Below are 26,865 nucleotides of genomic sequence, written 5' to 3'. Positions count from 1 at the left end.
AACATATGTTTTTGACTTTTCCTGTAGCTGAAGTCGTGTTTGCTGGGCCTGCATGATTGATTTATATATATATATATGACGTCGTTGTCCATATGTGATGACGTATTCAAACAATGAAACATAGTCATGATTATATTATTTATTTGGATTTATTATAATATCCAACTATGATTTGTAGCTTGATATTTTGGATGTTATTATTGTGTTAGCGTAAGTAAATAATTATATGTTGTGCTGAAGCAATTATGATCCCGTTCAATTGTCGACTGTAGAAAACAATTTCTGCTCATTCAACCACCATATAAATAGCATCTAGACTTCACCAACTGAAGAAGACGATGGTCGCTCAAAACCTCCTCTTGATATCTTGGAAACCTGTGTTGCTGCTTGCAGCCCCTCCGCCTGCGGCATTCTCGGCAACATCAGCTACCCTTTCCGCCTCAAGGGCGATCCCAGCAAGTGCGGTGGCAGATTGGAATTAGCATGCGAAAACGAGGTGGCCTCCATCTCTCTCTATTCTCACAGATACTATGTGAAAGCAATCAACTACATGAACCACACCATCAGGGTGACTGATGCTTCCATCAACAACCACACCTGCTCTTTCCCCATCCATTCTTTAGACTACTACCCTCATCCATACTCTCCTGCTGAAACACGCCATGTTCATTTCATAAGCTGCCCAACTCCCTTGAACAATTCTTCCATCTTTACCCACATAACCGCTCATTGCGCTTCAAATTCATCCCACCCCGCCTTTGCTTATGTCAAGGCCGGCAGAATGACCCCCTCAGACGTACCACCTGCGTGCCGGGTAGATCTCGTAGTCATGACTTCATGGGCATTTAACGATTCCAACAACGCATCACTTTCAGAAATCCATGAATCTCTCTTGTATGGATTCGAAATCAATTTCTGTGGCGACTGCAAAGAATTGACTTCGGGTAAGACTAGAGAGCATGCAACATGGATTTACTTCGTGTTTAACCTTATCACTATGCTAATGCTTCTGTGTTGTCCAAAATGCAGGCATTTTCGGTTTATTGGGTAAGGATTGCATTGATTTGTCTTGTGTTTATGAATGTTATCTACTCTTGATAATCCTCATCATCTATATCTTCAGGGTATCTCTCGATTCTGCTCTGCATCTTAGGTGCACCCCCCAGTTTTTGTTTCATTATCCATTAATCAAACACAGAATTAGGATGCAATTAATTGTTATTTTGTTTGAAAAAGTTGCAGGTCTTATACTTGCAGGGATAGCCTTTCCTGTGACGATCTTCCTTGGATTTGCACTCTCATTATATGTTCTCTTCCGATTAATACTCTCCAAACACACCGGTAAAAGAATACTTTTGTTATTCTACTCTCGTTTATCTCTATTTTTACTCTTATACTCTCCTGTTTATCGTCTATGCTTTTGCAGGAGCTCACATATTAATCCCATCAATCACTGGTGCGACTCTTTATTTGTTTTATATATACTTAATATTTCTCCTGATAATTTTTGTAAAAATTGCTCTGATATCTACAAGAGGCTGAACAAATTTTGCACAGAAATCCCTTTTTCTTTACATCTTTTCCTTGGGAGAGTTTTTCTTATTCTTTTCCCATCTCATCCCAGGCCTCATCATCACTGCACCAAAAGTAATCATTTGTCCTTTGGTAGTTTGGTTCTTGATCTACAAATGCCGGAGAAGGCATTTGTCTACGTATGAAGCAATAGAATCCTTCCTACAAAGCGACAACAAACTCACTCCAATCAGATACTCCTATTCCCAAATTAAGAAGATGACTCAAAATTTTCAAGACAAACTAGGTCAAGGCGGCTACGGTTCTGTTTACAAAGGAAAGCTCCGAAGTGGCCTTCATGTTGCTGTCAAACTGCTTGGAAAATCCGGTGGAAATGGGCAAGACTTTATGAATGAAATCGCAACTATTGGAAGGATTCACCATGTCAATGTGGTGAACCTAGTTGGATACTGTGCACATGGCTCCAAGCGTGCTCTTGTCTTTGATTTCATGCCCAATGGTTCCCTTGAAAAGTACCTCTTTAATCGTGAAGGAATGAATTCACTAAATTTGGATACAAAGTTTGAGATTGCAGTTGGAGTTGCTCGTGGGATTGAGTACTTGCATCGAGGGTGTGATGTTCAGATCCTCCATTTTGACATCAAACCTCATAATATACTTCTTGATCATAACTTCATCCCAAAAATATCTGATTTTGGACTAGCGAAATTTTGCTCTACAGATAAGAAGACAGTGACCATGACTGCCGCCAGAGGAACCATAGGCTATGTTGCTCCTGAACTCATCAGCAGAAGTATTGGTGCAGTCTCTTACAAGGCTGATGTTTATAGTTTCGGAATGCTGCTGGTGGAAATGGTGGACTTAAAGAGAGACTTGAGCGGAGACAATGGAGATTCCAGCAAGTATTTCCCGTATTGGATATATGATTGGTTAAACCAAGGTAAGGACATTGAAATTGGAAATGCTGATGAAAATGATAGTACAAGGAAAGTTGGTCGGAAGATGACAATAGTTGCATTATGGTGCATACAAATGAATCCAGATGATCGCCCATCAATGAATAAAGTATTGGAAATGTTGGAAGGTGATGTCGAGCGTCTGCAAATTCCAAATTATCCATCTCAATCAGCCCACAATATTGTAGTAAATGTTGATGAAATTGGGACTACATGTTCAACTGATTCTTCATCATTATTGCTACATCAGAACGGTGCTTTGAACATTGGTGTTACTGTTGAATATTTGCCCACACGAGGAAATGGCCTTATAGCTGTTGCTTAATTTGTTTATGCGCAACTGCTAAAACTACTTAACTACAGGTCCATCTATAAGTGTATTCCCTCTTGTACTTTTATAAGTGTGGGGTCATAATTTGGAATTGTAACTTGCGTTTAATTATAGATAAAATGAAAAATTCTCATTTTGAGATAAAAAAAAAAGAAATCCATTACTGTAATAATATATAAATAAGATTCATTATTACTATTCTACCATTTTGCGTGTAGGAGTGCATTAGGCTAATTTTAGCTAATGCACGCTTATACGCTCACATGATGCAACTTGCAAGACATAACCTATAAGAGTATATTAGGCCAATTTTAAGTAAGTTCACACTTATATACTTGCTCACTTACATACTCACATGACCTATCATGTAAGCACGTATTGTTCGTATTTTCGTGTAAAGATAAACAGGAGTTGCAACGGCATCAACAGTGACAATGATAGAGAAAACGGCTACATGGTTGAAGGACCAGGTGGTGGCGACGAGCGGGGGTAGACTGAGCAGAGTGTGGTGGAGTACGTGTAATTAGCAAAAAGAACGTACGTCGTACGTGTAATCAATGCTATTTATTTGATAAAAGAAAAAGATATAGATATAATTTTATTATATTTAATTTGTTAATTAACAATTTGGTATATTTGATTATACAATTATACTAATACATCTTTTTTTTTTGTGTGTGTAAAATTATAATTAATAATACATCTTCAAAATAATACTCAATAATTTAATAAACTCTATAAATTAATAAATTTCTCCAGTTCCGACTTAAGTCAGTTAAAAAAATCATAAATTCTGATAAAATAATCAAATAATAATCATTTAGAGATCTCCTTAAATAAGTAATAGTTTAGAGATCTACTTTAGGAGATGACCCATTAAAATAGAACATTTAAATAAGGAAATGCAACCTATTAAATTGGGATGGAAGGAGTATTATTTAAGAAATTAGTATTCATACACAATTTTCAAACACAATTTTCAAACACATACATATATAATAGTACCTCCATCCCTACATATATACGGCTTGTCCTAACGAGGTTGAGTTGTTTCCTCTTTTGGAATAAATTAAAGTTAATTTTTCATTCATTCTCCTTTTCAGTTTACTTTTTTCACTAAATATTAGCTCTTTAAATCCCGTAACCAAAAGAAACACCTCTCCTTTGATGAGACAAATGGGTATAATTTATTGTTATTTTCATTTGTTTCTTAGTAGATAGATTTTATAGGATATATATATATATATATATATATATATTTTCAGGATTTTTAAATGAGTTCCAAATATATATCAAATAGATTTTAGAAAAATTAATATAGTTAATGAAGTATATTTTTGTGGAGTAGTATTTTAAATCACAAAAAGTCTGCAAATGAAAGTGGGAAGGAGAAGAGTCGGACTGCAAATTGAAAGAGCAATTAGGGCTCAAGCGAATTAAATCAGGGCAGGAGATCCGGACCGCACACGTGTTCAAATCTACTGCTGCTACCACTTTCCCTTTATTAGGGCAACCTTCCTTGGGACATAAATGAAAAAGTTGATACTGTTCTCTATTTTTTTTTTGAGGAAAATACTGTTCTCTATTTCACTCCCACTATAATTCAATATATTTTTTTATGAAACAATGATGTCAAATGGCCACATTGAACATGCAAACACAATATTTGACCACTAATTGAAAAAACACAAATTATGGCCATTAATTAGGCAATATGCCTAATATACCCCTAATTGGGCGGACTGGGTAGGGTCAGGAGCGCGGGTCGCATGCCGGGTAGGATCAGGCACGCGGGTCGGGTTAGGCACTTATGGCACTATTAGTGCCATAAGTGCCAACGGAATTTTTTTTTACTCCCCCTGCCATGTCTACCCCCCAGACCCCCGACCCCACCCACCCCCAAGCCAAAAGGAACTTTTTAAACACTTCCCCTAGAGTTTAGATATTCCATTTAGGGTTTAGATTATTTATTTAGGGTTTAGATGATGTTGTTGTTTCTATATTTGTTCTGCATGTTTGGCACTTATGGCACTAATAGTGCCATAAGTGCTAAAAAGACTATTTTACTTTATTTTATTTTGGATTTTCGTTGGCACTTATGGCACTATTAGTGCCATAAAATAAAATAACCAAAGTAAAATTTGATTTATTTTTATCTAGGGGGAGTAATTTTTTTTTTGTTTTTGGCTTGGGGGTGGGTGGGGTCGGGGGTCTGGGGGGTAGACAGGGCAGGGGAGTAAAAAAAAAAATTTGTTGGCACTTATGGCACTAATAGTGCCATAAGTGCCTAACCCGACCCGCGTGCCTGATCCTACCCGGCACGCGACCCGCGCTCCTGACCCTACCCAGTCCGCCCAATTAAGGGCAAAAACGTCCCAAAGCTATAAAAATGGCCAAAATTTATGTTTTTTCAATGAGTGATCATAATTTGTGTTTTATGATTCATTTTGGTATTCCAAAATTTTACTCTTTTTTTATTGAGTCGAATTGAAGGATATTGAGATGCTATCCTAATTAGTAATTACTCACCCATAGAAAAAAAAAGGAATACCACACTCTCTCATATTAAATTTACAAAATTATATTCTGCATCGTATCATAATATGTTTTGACTTTTCCCTGTAGATGAGTCGTGTGTGCCGGACCTGCATAATTAATATATATAATGTCGTTGTCCATATGTGATGATGTATCAGTATTAAAATAATGAAGCATATTCCTTCTTCTTAATTTTATTCTGCATTGTTTGAATTTATTGTAATATCCTACTAAGATCTCTATAGTTAATTTGGATCTTATTATTGTCTAAGCATATGAGTTGAGACGCACAATATATATAATAATTATTGAATTCCGCTCAATCCGCTGGAGTAAGTTAAGCTCCTGCTTCTTTTTTTTGTTTTCTAGCACAAAAATTCGTTGTTTTGCATAGAAGATCACCAGAAGGAAAAAACAAAAAAACAAAAAAAGTGGTTGAAATTATGGAAGAACTAATAAAATCCACTGCACAACAATATTACGTTACGTACTCCAATTTATGCCTTCATATATGACAGAAATATAAAATGAGAATCTGAATCCAAATGTAAGAAGCTCCCGATATCACACGTCTCAATCACCAAAACACACAAGTATTCAACTAATTAATTTAAACATGGTTAATAGTTAGGGCTAGTTAATTTCCCCTGATGAAGTGAATGAATTAAGAAGACGATGATTATCGCTCAAAACCTCCTCTTCTCTCTCTTGATACTCTCTCTCCAACATTTCTTCGAAACCTCTATTGCTGCTAACAGCAGCCATTGCAGCCCCTCTAGCTGCGGCATTCTTGGCAATATTTGGCCCCCTTTCCGCCTCAAGAATGACCCCAACAACTGCGGCAATCCCATGTTAGAACTAGGCTGCGAAAACAACATAGCCTCAATGTACATGAACTCACAAAAATACCATGTGAAAGCAATCGACTATATCAACCAAACCATTAGGCTGGCTGATGCTTCCATCAACAACCACACCTGCTCTTTCCCCATCCATTCTTTTCACGGCCGTCTTGATTATCCATATCCCTATCATCGCTTCATCGGCCGCCCTATTAATTTGATGAGCTGCCTCAATCCCTTGAAGAATTCTTCCATGTTTACAGATATCACTACTGATTGTGCCTCCCATCCCAGATATACTTATGTAAAGGTCGGCCGCATTAAGGCCTCAGTGGTACCACATATGTGCCAAGTAGATCTCATAGTGATGACATCTTGGGAATTTAACGATTCAAACAACGCATCACTTTCAGAAATCCATGACTCCCTCTTGTATGGATTCGAGCTCCACTTCTGTGGTGCCTGCAGGCCATTGCCCACGCAGTGGGGTAAGAAAGCAACATGCTCTATGTTAAACCTAATTGCAATTCCTCTTTTTATATATGCTAATGCTTTTGTGTGGTGGAAAATGCAGAGAAATTTAGAGTCGCGATCTTGGGTAAGAATTAGATTTCTGACGTGCATATATGATATGTCTTAAACAAATTAATATATTATCTAGTCTTGATTAAACTCATCATCTGCAGGTTATCTCCCGGTTCTTCTGTTCATCGTAGGTGTGCACTCGATTTCTGTTTCATTACCCATTTTCTGAAATCATGCAAGCTAGACACAAGATGTAATTCTACAATAACTCTTATTTTGTTCAAACCATTGCAGTTTCTTTAGTTGCAGGACTAAGCTTTCCTCTGACGATCTTGGCTGGATTAGGATTCTTGTCGTATTTTGTGTTCGATATGTTCATGTCGAAACATCTCCGTAAGAATATATCTTTAATTTGTCATTCTACTATCTATTTTTGCTCTCTATTCCTCTTTGCTTAATTAATTATGTATTCTGGTGTGGTTGCAGGGATCGACACATTAATTATAGGAATCGCGGGTGCGACTCTTAATCTTTCTTATGCTTACTATATACATTTCAAGTACGTCTCTCATCGATCATTATAAGGCTCAATAAGCTTTAATTTGCAAACAAATCCAATCTCCTTTAATAATGAACCTCCTTTCATTTTTTCATTGGAGAGGTCTCGCGTTTCTTCCCTCCCTCAATCTTTTAATGAATATAGGAAAAAAGAAAAGATAATCGTCATATCGATCCATTAAACACTATCTATGATCTATACTTATTCTTTCTAGTATTGAAAAAAGTTTTTTTTTCCCCCAAAAATTAATGTATTGGCACAAGTACAACTTGTACATTATATTACTCAATTAATGTTATTCGAAACTAACTAATTGTATTGTGGATGATTCAGTATATATAGTAGGATAAGTTTTACATGTATGCCTGAAAAAAGGAAGAGGACTAAATTTGAGGTATTTATTAGGGGAGGAATGTTATACTAGATACCTTGTATGATCACCACGCTCTCTTATTTAACTCACATTGATATTTATTTTTTTTGTGTATATATACATTTTTTTTATTCTAACTATACCTATTATAAAAGAGTATTGTTTTACAAAATTTGATTTGCCTAATATATCCCTATTTTTAAATCTATCTTAAGGACAATAGTGTAATATCATATTATTATTATTATTCTAACTTTTTTTTATTTAATTGGTTATTATCATAATCATGAACAAAAAAGAGTCCAACTCCAATCACAATTCTAAGAAAGTTCGATGTTATCTATTTGTCAATATAAACCTATTATTTTATTCTAAGACTTATTAATTTTTTGAATACAAATTTATTATATAAATTCAATAAGCATATAAAAAAACTTAATGAAATATGTTGTTAAGTCCTATTGAAACCTAAATCTATACAAACAAAAAGATTCGAAAAATACATAAATACATTGAGGAAATATATGTTAATTAGTAAGAAAAATACTATTTGTTATCCTTCTACAAAAATAAAATTAGTAAAGTTAAATAACATAAAACTTTTGATTGGATAAACATATAAAAGTTACACATCAATATAAAGTTATATTGGATATTTCATTTAAAACTATTCATTTAATTAATTCGCAATTTATATATGAATTTTTTATAATATATATACTCCATCCATCCTGCTTCAAATGACCCTATTTCTATTTTGGGTTGTCCCACTTCAAATAACCTATTCAATTTATAGAATTATTTAACACTACTTTTTGGACCACCACTTTACACCTCTATCACACATTCTTAATTTCCGTGCCGAAAAAGTTAGGGTCATTTGAAGCGGGACAGAGGGAGTACCAAACAAGCATCAATGCATTCTACAGTTATTTTCTACTGATTTTCTAGAGTGTTAATTTAAGTTCTATCTTTACTCCTACTAAAATTCTAATTTATCATTACTATAGATATTATTTTAATTTTTTTATTAGAGATATTATTTTAATTTTATACATTATTATATATTAAAAGTTTTGAATATGATCACATTACTATGTACTAAAACAAAAAATAATTTAACCCTTATAATAAAGATTTTAATAAATTAATGTAAATACTTAAGGATGTGATAATTATAGGATAACACATCTTCAGAATATCCACATAAAAATTATTATGAATGAATAATATAACACACAACTCTATGCAATATTTCTCTAATTTTGATATAGATACTGATTAACAATTACCACTGAAACAAGATATGGGGAAAAAAATTATTTTGATTATCAATTTTGTTCATTGAATTGATGTATCAAAAAAATGTTTATCATCATTATGACATCATGCCAAACTCTAATCAAGTAATAAATGCTTGATTAATTAGTACTTTGATATTCTTTTGAGATTATATTTTAATTAATCTATATACTATAGATTATACAGATGTCATAATTATCCCTTGCAATGTCCATTTCTTCTAACTAGGTTATAGGCGTAAAAATAAAATTATCATTTGTATTTTATTATTCTTAATGATCTAATGTATAATGTATAAAATATACATAGATATTAAAGATATAAATTATATATCTTTAATATAGCCGTGCGGTTGCCCGATGGGAGTGGATGCGCCGGAGGGGAGGGAGGTGCGGCGGCGTGGCTGGAGGTGGTAGATCGGTTGGCGGTAAAGGAAGAATGGCTGAAGTGAGGGTGGAGGCGCGCTAGTGACTAGTGAGGCTGAAAAATTTTCGGTTTCAGGCCAAACCATAAAGGCCTAAACTCTAAAGTATTTTAAAATTCAATTAAAAAAAAAAAAACAGTAGCCCAACGGGCTGACCCGCTTCAACCCGCCAGCCCGAACGGGCTAGCCTGATTAGCCCGATTTACAATCGGGTTGCGATTTTTCAACCCCAACCCTCTAATTTTTTCGGGTTACTTGGGTCAGCCCACGGGTTTCGAGCTGGATTGACATCCCTATTCTTGACTATGGGGAATCGTTGGATTTGTTTTTTTGAAATATTAGATATTTTCATAGAAATATTGATTCTAACCACAAAAATGAAAGTATAACCATGATAGCCACTACTATCTAAAATGGTCTTTTATAAAATACATTAAATTTTAACTTTTATAAAATAAATTTGAAAATTTGATAGATTTTACAGATATGAAATTAGTTTTTACAAAGTCATAGTTGTAAAAGAAATCAAAACCCTTCCACCACCTTTAATCAAGTGTTAATAGTGCAAAATGTACAATTTGAACACTATGAGGTTCATATTTACTCTATAGGCAATTTTGTCTGGAGTATTAAGAAAAATGGTTATTTAGAAGTATTAACACAAAAGATTACTTCTCTTTAAATTTAAAGTATGACTAACATATAGTAAACTCTCTTGCTAACCATAATAACAATTAGTTTTATGATTTAGAAATATTTAATTGAATTAGTGGGGCTAAGATGAGAGCAAAATAGCTTTTTGCCTTGTAATTATATATATATATATATATATATATATATATATATATATATATATATATAGGGTAGAGTTAATATAAAAACCCCTCTTAAGATGAAAACTAGGAACCAATTTAAAGTCATTGATTTAAATAAAATAGAGGACTGAGATTAAACTACAAATGCACAATTTCGATTGCATAGATGCACAGTTTCAATTGCATAGATGCACAATTTCGATTTGCTTGAGTATTTTGCATTGTTGGTTTCAATTGCATAAATTGCATATTTTTTAAGTGCACAGTAAAATATAATAGATGCACAGTTTCTTTTGTTGACTAAATCCTAACCATTAGATCTAATATTTAAAAGGTCAAGATTAGGTTCCTAGTTCTCATTTTAACAGAGGTTTTTATTAGAACTTCTTCCTATATATATATATATATATATATATATATATATATATATATATTTTCTCCCTCTAATAATCTACAATATGATTTTGATGGTCAAAATTGTACAAACTAGTATCACAAAAATTGTTATTGACTTTATTTATTTTACAAATTACATAAAAATCAAAGCTCGATTTCTTCATTTTTCCTATAACTTCAATTAACTTAATAAAAGAAGAAAATAAATTTTGATAATTTTTATGTAATTTCGTCAATAACAAATTTTGGTATTATAGAATCAAAAGAATAATGCTAACACGAACTAAACGAGAGCGATATTTACGTAAGGTATGTAACATAACATTCCTCTTTACTTATAACATATATTTGCCAATGTTTGAAGATAAACATTATATATCATTTTATTTATTTTGATAAAATTATACATACATATCATCACATGATGCAACGCATGCATTTTCCATACTGTACACGCATATATACCTCAAAGGAGTTTTGTTCTAATTTTCGCATCTCATCCCAGGCCTCATCATCACTGCACCAAAAGTAATCATTTGTCCATTGGTAGTTTGGTTCTTGATCTACAAATGCCGGAGAAGGCATTTGTCTACGTATGAAGCAATAGAATCCTTCCTACAAAGCGACAACAAACTCACACCAATCAGATACTCCTATTCCCACATTAAGAAGATGACTCAAAATTTTCAACATAAATTAGGTCAAGGAGGCTACGGTTCGGTTTACAAAGGGAAGCTCCGAAGCGGCCATGACGTAGCAGTCAAATTGCTCGGAAGATCCGGAGGAAATGGGCAAGACTTTATGAATGAAATTGCAACTATTGGAAGGATTCACCATGTCAATGTGGTGAAGCTAGTTGGATATTGTGCACAAGGCTCCAAGCGTGCTCTTGTGTATGATTTCATGTCCCAACAGTTCGCTTGAAAAATATCTTTTCAATCGAGACAAAACAAATTCGTTGAGTTGGGATAGGAAGTTTGAGATCGCAGTTGGAGTTGCTCGCGGGATTGAGTATTTGCATCGAGGCTGTGATGTTCAGATCCTGCATTTTGATATCAAGCCTCATAATATACTTCTTGATGTTAACTTCATCCCTAAAATATCTGATTTTGGGCTTGCTAAATTTTTCTCCGCAGACAAGAAGGCAGTGACAATGACTGCTGCTAGAGGAACCATAGGCTATGTTGCTCCTGAACTCATCAGCAGAAGTATTGGTGCAGTCTCTTACAAGGCTGATGTGTATAGTTTTGGGATGCTGTTGGTGGAAATGGTGGGCTTAAAGAGAGACTTGATAGGAAACAGTGATGTTTCTAGCAAGTATTTCCCATATTGGATATATGAGTGTTTCAACCAAGGCAGGGACATTGAAATTGGAAATGCTGCTGATGATGATAGTATGAGGAAAGTTGGTCGGAAGATGACAATAGTTGCGTTGTGGTGCATACAAATGAATCCAGATGATCGTCCATCAATGAATAAAGTGTTGGAAATGTTGGAAGGTGATGTTGAGCGTCTGCAGATTCCTGATTATCCTTCTCAATCAGCCCACGTTGTAGTAAATGTTGATGAAATTGGGACTACGTGTTCAACTGATTCTTCATCAATACAACAGAACGATGATCTGAACACAGGCGTCGCTGTTGAAGATTTGCCAAACTAAGAAATGGACTTAATTATAGCTGTTGTTATGTGTTTCTGCTGACTTGTCCAAAATCATTTACTTTTATAGGTCCATCTTCAAGTAGAGTTGCTATAACAATTTTATGTAAATTTTGGATTCTGATAGTTGTGCTTGTGCCACTGCGTCATTAATTAGTTCGAGATTGTTTATTTGAAGTATTTGACCAAATTTCTCGTCTAATTAAGATTAAACATGAGGTAATGTTCCATAAAGAAATTTCTCTTATATATGTAGAATCTGGCTAGTGAAGATAGAGATAAGTTTGATTGCTCGGTCGTCAGTCTTAACACTACTAATTAATTACGTTGATGATGATGATTGACAATGATGGATTGGAAAGAGACAAACACATAAACATAAACAGAAAATGATATTGTTGCTGCTCAAGGACAAGAAGACTTTGCCATAACAGAAAATGAGGTTTCGAATTTATCCTCTAAAATGAGATTTATTTGTGATCGAATACCTTATGCAACCTTCTTTTGACAATATTCTATGTTAAACCTTTTTCCCATAGTTGGGAGAAAATAATATATTATCTGGAATGTATTAGGTCATGAAACATATTCGAGCTTCTTTGCTACTTACTCACCCTTCCGTAAAACTAATGAAGTTATAAGCTAACTTGTTCATGTCATAACCACCAAATTAAAAAAGAAAAAATTAGTGCAGTGTCGTGTTGTTCGGACTTGGTCATAGATGATTCATAGTTGCACCATTATCCCAAGTGACATTTCATCTATAGCCTTTTAAGATGTGAAGTTTGTAGTGGAAAAATCTGAAGCAAGAAGGATGATCACAATTCAAAACCTCTTCACTTTTTCACCTCTCTTGATTGTTTTCTTTCAAACTTGTAATGCAACAGATTGTAGCCCTTCTGCATGTGGCCTTATTCCCAATATTAGCTCCCCTTTCCGCCTCAAGGGTGATTCCAAGCACTGTGGTGATCACAGATACGAGTTAGTCTGCGAAAACAACGTTGCCTCAATTCAGCTAAACTCCCAGAAATACGTGGTGAAAGCGATCAATTACAGTGACTTCACCATAAGGCTTGCTCATGCTACCATAAACAACAACATCTGCACTTTTCCTATGTCTTCTGCATATGATGATCACCTTCCTGACACCTTTTTCTTGGACAGTGGAAGCAATTCAGCCTATTAATTTCATAAGCTGCGCTGAGCCGTTGCATAATTCTTCTCTCTTAGCCCAAGTCACTGATTGTGAGAAATCTAGCAGACATACTTACATAAAGGTCGGCCACATGCGCGCCAGAGATGTGGAGTATATGTGCACACTAGATTCCGTAGTTGCAACATCTTGGAATTTTACAGATCTCAATAATGTATCTCTCATAGAAATCCATCAATCTTTGCTATACGGATTTAATCTATCTTGGATGAGATTTATGTGTCGCGGCTGCAAAGGAGGAGCTCTTTGTTCTATCGAGCCTGATGGCCTAATTATTTGCCCTGGCTACCATTCTGGTCTCTATTACAACTGGGGTAAGACTGCTTAATTTACAAGTTGAACCAACAAGTTTAAACTTATATTTCTATGCTCATGCTTTTCTTGTATTCTGGAAAATGTAGCCAACTTCAAGAATTCCTTCTGACAACCTCAAGGTAAGATCAATTGATAGGATCTATTTATCAAGAAAGAAGAATAAAAACAAGGCGATTAATTGATAGGGATGTATCCATGTTTATTCCTCATTGCTCAGATGGTCCATCTGCAGGCTGTCTACTCATTTTTCTGCTCATAGTCGGTGCGTGCTTAATTCTATAAAAATTCACTCATTTCAATTTGCAGGTAGACAATTTGTAAGTAACTTTGTCCAGAAAATTTGCAGCTGTTGTATTTGCAGGGGTTAGCATTCCAGCAAAGATCATCATTGGATTTGGCGCCTCCTATTGGATTCTTTTCAAGGATACCATAGTCCCGATCAGTTTCTCATGTGAGTAAAGCAAATGATATGATGTTCACTCCGATCTGTTTTAACCTTATTTTGTTATCATGTTTGTGGACTACTTGCAGGGAGGCGCCTCGATAGTCAACGTTTCATCGGTGAGCTCCTACTATATGCTTTGACATTTCAAGTTGTGATCGATATAAAAATCAAAACTTTGTAAGCATGATAGATATTAAGTTTCTTTTTCTTGTTTGAATTGTTTTTGTTTGTGACAGTTGTTAGCTTTGGAGTAAGATTCATCGTTGGGATTCTTGGCGCGATGGTGTTCCTGCTCTACAAATTCCTAAGAAGGCGCTTTTCGGTGTACGATCAAATTGAAGGCTTCCTACAGAGTGACAACCAACTCTCACCAATCAGATACTCCTATTCAGATATAAAGAAGATGACGAGAGGTTTTCGAGAAAAACTAGGCCAAGGAGGGTTCGGTTCAGTTTACAAAGGAAAGCTCCAAAGTGGGCATCATGTTGCAGTCAAACTGCTTGGAAAATCTGGGGCAAACGGGCAAGACTTCATCAATGAAATTGGAACCATTGGGAGGATCCATCATGTGAATGTTGTCAAGCTTATTGGATATTGTGCTGAAAGATCCAAACGCGCCCTCATATTCGATTTCATGCCCAATGGTTCCCTTGAAAAGTATGTTCTCAATAGAGAAAAAGCATCTTCATTGGATTGGGATATGAAATTTAAGATTGCAGTTGGAGTGGCTCGAGGAGTTGAGTATTTGCACCGTGGTTGTGATATTCAGATCTTGCATTTTGATATTAAACCTCACAATATACTTCTCGATGATAAGTTTGTCCCAAAAATATCAGATTTTGGGTTGGCAAAATTATGCTCCACTGAGAAGGACACAGTGACCATGACTGCTGTTAGAGGAACCATAGGGTATGTTGCTCCTGAACTCATCAATAGAAGTATTGGCGAAGTGTCTTACAAGGTTGATGTATATAGTTTCGGGATGCTGTTAGTGGATATGGTGGGCTTAAAGAGAGACTTCATAGGAAATAATGATGTTTCTAGCAAGTATTTCCCATATTGGATATATGACTGTATTAACCAAGGCATGGACCTTGAAATTGGAAATGCTGCTGATGATGATAGTACGAGGAAAGTTGGTCGGAAGATGACAATAGTTGCGTTGTGGTGCATACAAATGAATCCAGATGATCGTCCATCAATGAATAAAGTGTTGGAAATGTTGGAAGCTGATGTCGAGCGTCTACAGATTCCAGAGTATCCGTCTCAACCATCGCACATTGTAGTAGATGTTGATGAAACTAGGACTACATGTTCTACTAATTCTTCATCGATCGTTGTCAGAGCGGTTTAATTATCTGAACATTGGCCTTAGTGTTGAAGATTTGTCATGCTAGCTATTATTTTATATGCAGATTTAGGATTCTAGTAGTTGTGCCAATGTTTTTATTAGTTATATATAGATTGTTTATTTGAAGTATTGACGAACTTTAGGAGCTTGGAATGAATAATCTACACTATGTCTATATAGATTATATTTCATCATTTTTCATCTACTCTATAGAACATGTAAGTTAAAAAGGTAAAAATGAGTAGAAAATAATTATATTCCATCATTTTTCATCAAAGAGAACACACCCTTAATATCAAAGTTGTCTAATATCTCTTCAAAGAAGAAAGCGATGCTGCTTGCTGCTGCTCAAGGACAAGAATTTTTGCCGAAACATAAAATTAAAATAAAAACTAAGATTATTTGGGTTGACTCAATTCCTTAGTATAAACAAAATAATGAAGTATACGCTATCTAACTTGTTTCTCTAAAGTCAAGTCATGACAATTGACAACTAAAGTAAAAAAGAAATAGAGGTAAAAACTTTGACGAATGCCGTTTTGTTGCGACTTAGTCAGAGATTGGTGCATATGACCGGTGCACTCTAGTCTTGTTGCCTTTTAATGTGTGAAGTTTGTAGTGGAAAACAATCTGAAGCAAGAATGATGATCACTCGAAACTTCATCTTCCTCTTCACTTGTTCATCTCTCTTGATTGTTTTCTTTCAAACTTGTAATGCAGCCGACTGCACCCCTTCTGCGTGTGGCGTTATTCGCAATATTAGCTCCCCTTTCCGCCTCAAGGGTGATCCCAAGCACTGTGGTGATCGCAAATACGAATTAGTCTGCGAAAACAACGTCGCCTCAGTTCATCTAAACTCCCAGAAATACTTGGTGAAAGCGATCAATTACAGTGACTTCACCATCAGGCTTGCTCATGTTTCCATAAACAACACCACCTGCTCTTTTCCTATGTCTTCTGCATATGAGCCTTCTTATTTCGATCCTTATGACTTGGTCTTGGATATGAATTGGCCTATTAATTTCATGAGCTGCGAGCATCCATTGCAAAATTCTTCATTGTCAACCCAAGTTACTGATTGTGAGCAAGGCAGACATACTTACATAAAGGTTGGCCACATGCGTCTCGCAGATGTGGAGTATATGTGCACACTAGTTTCCGTAGTTGCAACAGCTTGGAATTTTAGGGATGTGAATAATGTATCGCTCTCAGAAATCCATCAATCTCTGCTCTATGGATTTAATCTGTCTTGGATAGGTTTTCTTTGTCGGAAGTGCAACAAAGGAGCTGGTTGTTCTGTGGATCCGAATGGCACTGTTACTTGCGGCGAGCACCATTCTGGTCTCTATTACGACTGGGGTAAGACTGCTTAATTTAATTACAAGTCTGAAATTCCATTTCTATGCTGATGGTTTTTTTTGTATTCTGGAAAACGCAGAGCAAATCAAGTATTCCTTCCAACCACCTGAAGGTAAGACTAATTGATACGATCCGTGTTTACCTGAAGGTAAAACAAGTGGTGAGATGTATAGTTTCTCAAAAACTTTTCTTCTTCTTGTGTTCCTCATTATCAGGTCCAGCTGCAGGCTGTCTCATGCTTTTTATGCTCATAGCTGGTGAGCTCTTTAATTTGTCCTGCACTCTTTAAATATTCACTGATCAATTTTCAGATGGAAATTCTGATTAAGTTGGTCAACAATATTTGCAGCTGTTGTATTTGCAGGGGTAAGCATTCCGGCAAAGATTATCATCGGATTTGGCGCCACTTATTGGGTTTTTGTGAAAAACTGTGAGGATAAATACTTACACATCTTTGTCTCTGTACATCTTCTGTTAATAAAGCAAATCTGACATGGCGTGTGTGATGTCTTCTGGCAGGGTGGCGCCGTGATATTGAACGCATCATTGGTGCGCTCCTAATATATATATGCTTTAATATTTCAAGTTGTACATGTTCTGTATAATAAACATAAAAAACTCTACGTATAAGGATGGTAGATATTTTAAAATACTTTTTTCACTTCTTTTTGATATGGCAGTTGTTAGCTATGAGGTAAGATTCATAGTTGGGATTCTCTGTGGAATGGGCTTCTTGATCTACAAGTTTAGAAGAAGGCGTTTGTCGATGTACGAGGAAATAGAAAGCTTCCTAAAAAGTGACAACAAACTCTCGCCAATCAGGTACTCATATTCAGACATAAAGAAGATGACGAGAGGTTTTCGAGAAAAATTAGGTGAAGGAGGGTACGGTTGTGTTTATAAAGGAAAGCTCCGAAGTGGGCATCATGTAGCAGTCAAATTACTGGGAAAGGCTACAACGAATGGGCAAGACTTCATCAATGAAATTGGAACCATTGGGAGGATCCATCATGTGAATGTTGTCAAGCTTGTTGGATATTGTGCTGAAAGGTCCAAACGCGCCCTCATATTCGATTTTATGCCAAATGGTTCCCTTGAAAGGTACGTCTTTAGCCGAGAAAAAGCATCTTCATTGCATTGGGAAATGAAATTCAAGATTGCAGTTGGAGTGGCACGAGGAGTTGAGTATTTGCATCGTGGTTGTGATATCCAGATCTTACATTTTGATATCAAACCTCACAATATACTTCTTGATGACAAGTTCGTCCCAAAAATATCAGATTTTGGGCTGGCAAAATTGTGCTCCATAGAGAAGGACACTGTGACCATGACTGCTGCTAGAGGAACCATAGGATATGTTGCTCCTGAACTCATCAATAGAAGTATTGGCGGAGTGTCTTACAAGGCTGATGTGTATAGTTTTGGGATGTTGTTGATGGAAATGGTTGGCTTAAACAGAGAGTTGAGGGGAAACAATGATGATTCTAGCAAGTATTTTCCAGATTGGATATATGACCACTTTAACCAAGGTAAGGACATTGAAATTGAAAAAGCAGAGGAAAAGAATGGAAATGATGATGGGAATGAGAGTAGAAAGAGTCTTGTGCAGAAGATGACAATAGTTGCGCTATGGTGCATACAAATGAGGCCAGATGATCGTCCATCAATGAGTAAAGTGTTGGAAATGTTGGAAGCTGATGTTGAACGTCTGCACATTCCAGTGTATCCGTCTCAATCAGCGCATGTGGCTGGAAACAAGGAAGATAGTCGGGATACAAGTGCAACTGATTCAGTATCATTGCTACATTATAGCAATGGGAGCAGCATTGAGATTACTATTGCTTGAGTCCGTTTTCTCTTCTATTTTTGCATGATGAACCTGCAAATAAAAAGAGGTTCCTCTTCTTTTTTCTTGAATTCACAGAGGTTCCTTTTTATGTATGAGTTTCCTAGCCTTCGTTTCTTCATCGAGTATCTCTTCTACATTAAAAAAAGTAATACAATGATCTCAAGTATCAGCGTAAGTGATTGTTGTAGTTGTGATTTGTTCAGAATCAGATGCCAACTCGTCATTATTGAATTTCATGCGAATAAACTGTCCGCCTCCTCAAGTTTTGCGGATATTTATAAAGTTGCATTACATTTAAAAGTGACTAAAAGTACTAGTTGTGGTGATAAAACGATATAGTTTCCTTTGTTTTTTTTTTTGTTTTTTTTTTTTGTATTTTCCTTTGACTTTTTTTTTTTTTGAGAGAAAGATCATAACTAACATTAAAACAAACCATGAGAGTTTACATCAGCAGGAAAAACACAAGAAAAAAAACAAGGCAAACGAAATCTAAGAGCATAACGAGCGAGACTATCAGCAGCCATATTGCAGTCTCTGGAGGTCCATCTAAAACAAACGTGAAGCAAACCTTCAGTCCTTAACTCAATGTCTTTCAAAGTATCACCAATAAACGACAAGTCCTCCTCACGGTTGGTAAGACGCTAGTACAGCAGCTGGCTGTCAGTTTCCATAATAACGTCGGTCATTCCTTTTTCTTCGCAGAGATGGAGCCCTTCCAGAACAGCACATGCTTCACCTTCTTCTACCGAAAAGACTCCCGGCATAAATCCAAATCTCACGCCAATCATCTGATCCTCTGCATCCAGCATGACAACCCCCAAGCCAATCCCCACCCCCTCACCAATAGCAGCATCACATTGCACTTTCACCTGAGCATCTCGACTACACCGGACTGTCAAAGAAAAGGAATCTGCTGGAATAGAGTTAGGAGGCCTAATCCAACCAGCACCTCTAGCAATCGAAAGACAATCAGCATGTGAGGCAACCTTCCCTTGAAAAATGAGAAGATTTCGGGCGAACCACGAAGCCCAAGCAATAGTAGCGAAGATATTATGAGCTTCTTTCTCAGGAATGGAGCGTATCGAAGAAGCCAATCGCTGAAAGAACAGGGCTCGTTACCACCTAGCGGCGAAAGACGGAGAGGCGAAACTTCCCACAAAAAATTCACCCAAGAACAGTCGCGCAAAGCATGTTCCAAGGTTTCCATCTCCTTTCCACACCTTCGACAAAAAGGATCCACATCAATTGATCGCGATAAGAGCGAGCATGCCGTAGGAAGAGCTCCGGATAAGCACTTCAAAAGGAAAAGTTTAACTATGGGAATGACATCCAACCCCCAAATCCATGCCCACAGCCCATGGTTCGCATGAGACGAGGAAGCTTCATCACGATTCTTCAAGGAGCATGCTAAGCGATACCCTGATTTAACAGAATAGGTGTTCCCTTTTCCGTGAGGCCACAGTGGCCTATCCAGAATGGTCGGATTAACCACCAACTTACCAGAAAATTTCCACAGCTCATCCCGGGGAAGCAGCGAAGCAAGTTTAGACATATCCCACGAAACCTGATTATCCAAAAGTAACTCCTCAACCCTTAAATCAATCCACTGTTCAGATACCCGCGCCACACTAAAATTGCCTTTGTTATCCGGAATCCACGCATCCCTACCAATCCGAATTCTGGAACCGTCTCCCACACGCCAAGCAATACCCTTCTCCAAAAGGTCACGACCTGCTAGTAAGCTTCTCCAAGCATAAGATGGATTATGGGCGTTACTAGCCAAAAGAATGTCCGATCGGGGAAAGTATCTTGCTTTGAGAGAGCGAGCTAAGAGAGATGAGCCGTTTTGAATTATCCGCCAAGTCTGTTTAGCAAGCATCGCTTGGTTGAACAAGCTAATATCTCTAAAGCCCAGTCCTCCTTCATTCTTGGGAACACAGAGTTTTTTCCAGCTTTTCCAGTGAATCTTTCTTTCGTCATTCTTCTGCCCCCAAAAGAAACTAGCCGCAATACCATTCAGCCTTTGACAAATCTGCTCAGGAATAAGAAAACAACTCATAAGATAAGTGGGAATCGACTGAAGAACAGATTGTATAAGCACCATCTTCCCTGCTCCCGATAAAAAACGACGTTTCCAATCCTTTGCTTTTTTCCGGGTTCGATCTACAAGAAGTTGAAAAATCTCAACTTTAGATCGGCCAACCGAACATGGAATACCCAAATACTTTCCTTGCTGATTCTCCCTTCGCACACCCAGCTGCTCCGTCAGATCTTGTATCAAGGACTCAGGTACCCCATTGCTAAAAGAGATGGTTGATTTATCAAGATTGACTTTTTGGCCCGAAACCATCTCATACTTTAGCAAAATATCTTTAACTTCAGAAATCTCTTTCGTGCAAGCCCTCCCAAAAATAATGCAGTCGTCTGCAAATAACAAGTGACTGACAGCAGGAGCAGATCGACAAAGCCTAGCCCCATGAATAAGCTGTTTGTTTTCCGCTTTGCGCAACAACCCCGACAAAGCTTCCGCATAAAAGAGGAAAAGGAAAGGCGACAGCGGGTCTCCTTGGCGAAGACCCCTACTAGGCTCGAAAGAATCACCTGGAAAGCCGTTAACAAGCACACGAAAAGAAACCGAAGTAACACATCGCATTAGTAAATTCACCACAGAGGAATGAAAACCGAGTTGCCTCATCATAGCTTCAAGAAAGCTCCATTCCACACGATCATAAGCTTTAGTCATGTCAAGTTTAAAAGCAAAACATCCTTTTGATTTAGCTTTATTCAATTTCATCATATGAAAAATCTCAAAAGCTAGAAGAGCATTATCAGTTATTTGACGACCAGGAACAAAAGCACTCTGACTCTCATTAATCACAGAAGGGAGGATCAACTTAAGCCTATTGGTGATGACTTTAGAAACAAACTTATAGATGACATTGCATAAATATACATGTCTTGTTAATATTATAAATTAATAATTGTTAAAAGGGATTATAGCCAAAAAATACACGAACTTTGATAAAAATTGCAATTTTCACCTGAACTTTCAAATTAGCCAAAATATACCTGAACTTATATTTTTGTTGTAAATTTCACCTGAACTTGCAATGATTGAACTCCGTCGAGGTGAAATTTACAACAAAAAATATAAGTTCAGGTATATTTTGGCCAATTTGAAAGTTCAGGTGAAAATTGCAACTTTTATCAAAGTTCGTGTATTTTTTTGCTATAATCCCTTGTTAAAATATACAATTATGAATATTATGATAGTGACCTTAAATAATTTTAAACTCTATTAAAATATAAATATATTGTTGAATCATCTTCAAGTTCATCATCATTAAGATCTCCTATTTATTAATTAGCTGCAATGAATTGATTGATACTTTCATTTATTTGGGTTGACCGAATACCATAAGCACCTTCTTATGTCAATTACTTAGTATAAACAAAATAATGAAGTATAAGCTATCTAACTTGTTTCTCGAAAGTCAAGTCTTGACAATTGACAACTAATTAAAGTAAAAACGAAATAGAAGTAAAAACTTTGACGAATGCCGTTTTGTTTGACTTAGTCAGATATTCATGCATATGAGCGGTGCACTCTAGTCTTGTTACCTTTTAATGTGTGAAGTTTGTAGTGGAAAACAATCTGAAGCAAGAATGATGATCACTCGAAACTTCATCTTCCCCTTCACTTGTTCATCTATCTTCATTCTCTCACTCCATTTCTTTCAAACTTGTAATGCAGCCGACTGCACCCCTTCTGTGTGTGGCGTTATTCGCAATATTAGCTCCCCTTTCCGCCTCAAGGGTGATCCCAAGCACTGTGGTGATCGCAAATACGAATTAGTCTGCGAAAACAACGTCGCCTCAGTTCATCTAAACCCCCAGAAATACTTGGTGAAAGCGATCAATTACAGTGACTTCACCATAAGGCTTGCTCATGTTTCCATTAGCAACAACACCTGCTCTTTTCCTATGTCTTCCGCATATGAATCTATTCCTATTTCTTCTTCATATGAGTCTTTCGATCCTTATGAATTGGATATGAATTGGCCTATTTATTTCATGAGCTGCGAGCATCCATTGCAAAATTCTTCATTGTCAACCCAAGTTACTGATTGTGAGCAAGGCAGACATACTTACATAAAGGTTGGCCACATGCGTCTCGCAGATGTGGAGTATATGTGCACAATAGTTTCCGTAGTTAAAACATCTTGGAATTTTAGGGATCTGAATAATGTATCGCTCTCAGAAATCCATCAATCTCTGCTCTATGGATTTAATCTGTCTTGGTGGGGTTTGGCTTGTCGGAAGTGCAACATAGCAGATGGTTGTTATGTGGATCAGCATGGCACTGTTACCTGCGGCGAGCGCCATTCTGATCTGTATTACCACTGGAGTAAGACTGCTTAATTTACAAGTTCAATTAACAAGTATGAATTTCCATTTCTATGCTGATGGTTTTTAGTATTCTGGAAAACGCAGGGGACGTCATGGATACCTTCCGACCAGAACAAGAAGGTAAGATTAATTAATGTTAATGAAAAAACAAAGAACAAAAACAAGCTAGTGGTGTGATACGTAGTTCTCAACAACTTTTCTTGTATTCCTTATGATCAGGTCCACTTGCAGGCTATCTCATGATTTTTATGCTTGTAGTTGGTGAGCTTGTAAATTATTGCTGCAGTTTTTTCAAATTTGCAGACAAGAGATTTGTAGGTATATATGCAATTCTAATTAAGATTGTGGAGAAAAATTGCAGCTGTTGTATTTGCAGGGGTAAGCATTCCAGCAAAGATCATCATTGGATTTGGCGCATCTTATTGGGTTCTTGTAAAATACAACTGTAAGAAATTGATACACACCTTTGCCTCTATATATTTTCTGTTAATAAAGCAAATCTAAAATGGGGCGTGGATGTGCGTGTTGTCTTCTTGCAGGGTGGCGCGGTACTACTGAACGCATCATTAGTGAGCTCCTAATATATGCTTTAATTAATATTTCAAGTTGTGATCTGTATAAACATAAAAAACTCTACGTATAAGGATGGTAGATATTTAGAAATGCTTTTTTCACTTCTTCTTTTTCATATGGCAGTTGTTAGCTACGAAGTAAGATTCATAGTTGGGATTCTTTGTGGAATGGGGTTCTTGATCTACAAGTTTAGACGAAGGCGTTTGTCGATGTACGAGGAAATAGAAGGCTTCCTAAAAAGTGACAACAAACTCTCGCCAATTAGATACTCATATTCAGACATAAAGAAGATGACGAGAGATTTTCGAGAAAAATTAGGTGAAGGAGGATACGGTTGTGTTTACAAAGGAAAGCTCCGAAGTGGGCATCATGTAGCAGTCAAACTACTGGGAAAGGCCACAACGAATGGGCAAGACTTCATCAATGAAATTGGAACCATTGGGAGGATCCACCATGTAAATGTTGTCAAGCTTGTTGGATATTGTGCTGAAAGGTCCAAACGCGCCCTCGTATTCGATTTCATGCCCAATGGCTCCCTTGAAAAGTACATCTTCAATCGAGAAAAAGTATCACCATTGGATTGGGATATGAAGTTTAAAATTGTAGTTGAAGTGGCCCGAGGGATTGAGTATTTGCATTGTGGTTGTGATATCCAAATCTTACATTTTGATATCAAACCTCACAATATACTTCTTGATGATAAGTTTGTCCCAAAAATATCAGATTTTGGACTGGCAAAATTATGCTCTATAGAGATGGACACAGTGACCATGACTGCTGCTAGAGGAACCATAGGATATGTTGCTCCTGAACTCATCAATAGAAGTATTGGCGGAGTGTCTTACAAGGCTGATGTGTATAGTTTTGGGATGCTGTTGATGGAAATGGTTGGCTTAAACCAAGAGTTGAGGGGAAACTATGATGATTCTAGCAAGTATTTTCCTGATTGGATATATGACCATTTTAACCAAGGTAAGGACATTGAAATTGAAAAAGTAGAGGAAAAGAATGGTAATGATGATGGGAGTGAGAGTAGAAAGCGTCTTGTACAGAAGATGACAATAGTTGCGCTATGGTGCATACAAATGAGGCCACATGATCGTCCATCAATGAGTAAAGTGTTGGAAATGTTGGAAGCTGATGTTGAACGTCTGCACATTCCAATGTATCCGTTTCAATCAGCGCATGTGGCTGGAAACGAGGAAGAGAGCCGGGATACAAGTGCAACTGATTCAGTATCATTGCTACATTATAGCAATGGGAGCAACATTGAGATTACTATTGCTTGAGTTTGTTTTCTCCTCTGTTTTGTCATGATGAACCTGCAAATAAAAAGAGGTTCCTCTTCTTTTTTCTTGAATTCACAGAGGTTCCTTTTTTATGTACGAGTTTCCTAGCCTTCGTTTCTTCATTGAGTATCTCTTCTACCTTAAAAAAAGTAATACACTGATCTCAAGTATCAGCATAAGTGATTGTTGTAGTTGTGATTTGTTCAGAATCAGATGCCAACTCGTCATTATTGAATATGATGCGAATAAACTCTCCGCCTCCTCATGTTTTGCGGATATATAATACTCCCTCCGTCCACAAATTAATGCCCTACTTGGGTCCTGGCACGGAGACTAAGAAAGCTGAAAAAGGTGATGTGGATGAAATATAAGGGTAGTTGACTAAAGTGATAAAGTAGTTGACTAAAGTGATAAAGTGATAAAGTGTAGTAAATATAGAATATAAAAGTGAAAAAGGTGTTTGAAGGTGGGTCCATTAATGGCAAAGGGTAGTAAATATAGAAAAAGTATGAGAGTAAAAGGGTACAAAAAGTAAAACAGGGCATTAATTTGTGGACAGTTTTTTAAAGCCAAACAGGGCATTAAATTGTGGACGGAGGGAGTAGTATAAATTTGCATTACATTTAATGATTTAAAAGTGACTAAAAGTACTAGTTGCGGTGATAAAACGGTATATTTTCCTTTAACTTTTTTTTTTTTTTTGTTAGGAGTATTTTACTTTGACTTTTATTATGTGATTAAATGGTGATATTTGCGAGCCTACCAAAGTGCGACAATGAAGCTTCAAGCTTGCATGATGGATCTTACAAGACTTATTTGGCATCTGCTTTTCTTGCAATTTCTAGATAATTTAATTTATTGATTTTTATGCATGTTTGATTAGATTTTTGTTCTTTATATGATAGAGAGAGCGTACGTTATATGCATAATTAATACTATTTTATTTGACACAAGCAAAAAATAGAAATATATAATATTTATTATATTTAATTTCTTAAATTAACAATTTAGTATGTTTGACTATGCAATTATATATAATAAAACCTCTTTAGATAATACTCAATAAATTGATAAACTCCATAAACTATAATTTTTTTGGTCCCGACTTGGATCAGTTCAAAAAATGCTCTATTTTAATAAACTAAAAAATAATACTTCATTCATCCGCAATAAGTGTGATGTTAATGTGAAGGCACATGTTTTTAGAAAAAATTGAAAGATGTTTATAAAATAGAAAAAAAGACTCATCAAAATCTGTTAATTTGTTAGGTAATCAAATAAATAATTTGTGAGATGAATTTTTTGTATATATTGTGTGTGAATCAGAGTAAAATTTAATGGTATATGTTTTAAAATAGAAATACCACATTTATCGTGGACGAAGAGAATAATTTATTAAGGATCAGACTTATCGTGGACGAAATTGACAAAAAGATCAAACTTATCGTGGAGAAAGAGAATAATTTTTTAAAGTACCCATTTATAAATAAGGTTAATTGCCGCTAAATCCACATACTTGTTCATTTTTCGGTTTTTTCCCATGACAAAAGAAATCTGATTTAAAATCCATGAATTGAAAAATCGATAGGAAATTTCCCCCGCGTCCGATTTTCGGCCTTCGGAAAAATGAGTCAGATCCTATGTGGCGCAATTCAATCCAGGTGTTAAGTTTAAAGAGTGACATGAGCGCCACATAAGATAAGTATTCCACCAAAACATTTCTCCTAAATCATGGTCTGCAAGTCGGTAGGGAGCTGGTGGTAGAATCCATAGTGATTCAAATCCAAGTGCTCCAAATTGGTGAGGCT

General features: G+C 36.3%; 4 protein-coding genes, 1 long non-coding RNA gene and 1 pseudogene across 8 annotated transcripts; 5 read left to right on the top strand and 1 right to left on the bottom strand.

Annotated features, from left to right (window-relative positions):
* Positions 1 to 30: 30 nt before the first annotated feature.
* LOC131014674 (rust resistance kinase Lr10-like) lies at positions 31 to 3,008 on the top strand. 2 transcript variants are annotated; one of them, XM_057942715.1, is made up of 6 exons: positions 31 to 944; positions 1,030 to 1,047; positions 1,124 to 1,153; positions 1,243 to 1,341; positions 1,427 to 1,456; positions 1,625 to 3,008. In XM_057942715.1, the coding sequence occupies exons 1-6, from the start codon at positions 551 to 553 to the stop codon at positions 2,812 to 2,814; spliced, it is 1,761 nt and encodes a 586-aa protein (XP_057798698.1). In that variant the 5' UTR covers positions 31 to 550; the 3' UTR covers positions 2,815 to 3,008. The 2 variants fall into 2 exon arrangements, with proteins under 2 accessions (XP_057798698.1, XP_057798697.1); XM_057942714.1 differs by having other exon boundaries at positions 1,030 to 1,341.
* A 2,784-nt stretch (positions 3,009 to 5,792) lies between these two features.
* Positions 5,793 to 6,432, bottom strand: LOC131014671 (uncharacterized). Its single transcript, XR_009098296.1, has 2 exons — positions 6,300 to 6,432; positions 5,793 to 6,221 (listed from the first exon to the last, which is right to left on the bottom strand). It is a non-coding gene; the product is annotated as an uncharacterized LOC131014671 (long non-coding RNA).
* Positions 6,034 to 12,443, top strand: LOC131014670 (rust resistance kinase Lr10-like; annotated as a pseudogene).
* Positions 12,444 to 12,961: 518 nt separating this feature from the next.
* LOC131014668 (rust resistance kinase Lr10-like) lies at positions 12,962 to 15,656 on the top strand. Of its 2 annotated transcripts, XM_057942710.1 has the most exons (6): positions 12,962 to 13,780; positions 13,868 to 13,900; positions 13,999 to 14,043; positions 14,128 to 14,232; positions 14,313 to 14,342; positions 14,463 to 15,656. In XM_057942710.1, the coding sequence occupies exon 6, from the start codon at positions 14,507 to 14,509 to the stop codon at positions 15,578 to 15,580; it is 1,074 nt and encodes a 357-aa protein (XP_057798693.1). In that variant the 5' UTR covers positions 12,962 to 13,780; positions 13,868 to 13,900; positions 13,999 to 14,043; positions 14,128 to 14,232; positions 14,313 to 14,342; positions 14,463 to 14,506; the 3' UTR covers positions 15,581 to 15,656. The 2 variants fall into 2 exon arrangements, with proteins under 2 accessions (XP_057798693.1, XP_057798692.1); XM_057942709.1 differs by lacking the exons at positions 12,962 to 13,780; positions 13,868 to 13,900 and having other exon boundaries at positions 13,941 to 14,043.
* A 504-nt stretch (positions 15,657 to 16,160) lies between these two features.
* Positions 16,161 to 19,031, top strand: LOC131014667 (probable receptor-like protein kinase At5g20050). Its single transcript, XM_057942708.1, has 6 exons — positions 16,161 to 16,936; positions 17,016 to 17,048; positions 17,152 to 17,193; positions 17,286 to 17,366; positions 17,456 to 17,485; positions 17,617 to 19,031. The coding sequence occupies exons 1-6, from the start codon at positions 16,180 to 16,182 to the stop codon at positions 18,780 to 18,782; spliced, it is 2,109 nt and encodes a 702-aa protein (XP_057798691.1). The 5' UTR covers positions 16,161 to 16,179; the 3' UTR covers positions 18,783 to 19,031.
* Positions 19,032 to 22,412: 3,381 nt separating this feature from the next.
* On the top strand, positions 22,413 to 25,287 carry LOC131014666 (probable receptor-like protein kinase At5g20050). Of its 2 annotated transcripts, XM_057942706.1 has the most exons (6): positions 22,413 to 23,193; positions 23,280 to 23,315; positions 23,415 to 23,456; positions 23,557 to 23,640; positions 23,735 to 23,764; positions 23,892 to 25,287. In XM_057942706.1, the coding sequence occupies exons 1-6, from the start codon at positions 22,413 to 22,415 to the stop codon at positions 25,055 to 25,057; spliced, it is 2,139 nt and encodes a 712-aa protein (XP_057798689.1). In that variant the 3' UTR covers positions 25,058 to 25,287. The 2 variants fall into 2 exon arrangements, with proteins under 2 accessions (XP_057798689.1, XP_057798690.1); XM_057942707.1 differs by lacking the exon at positions 23,735 to 23,764.
* The last annotated feature ends 1,578 nt before the right edge of the window (positions 25,288 to 26,865 follow it).

This window comes from Salvia miltiorrhiza, chromosome 3, assembly GCF_028751815.1.
Source record: "Salvia miltiorrhiza cultivar Shanhuang (shh) chromosome 3, IMPLAD_Smil_shh, whole genome shotgun sequence".
NCBI lineage: Eukaryota > Viridiplantae > Streptophyta > Magnoliopsida > Lamiales > Lamiaceae > Salvia > Salvia miltiorrhiza.
This window is presented reverse-complemented; position numbering and strand designations above follow the sequence as displayed.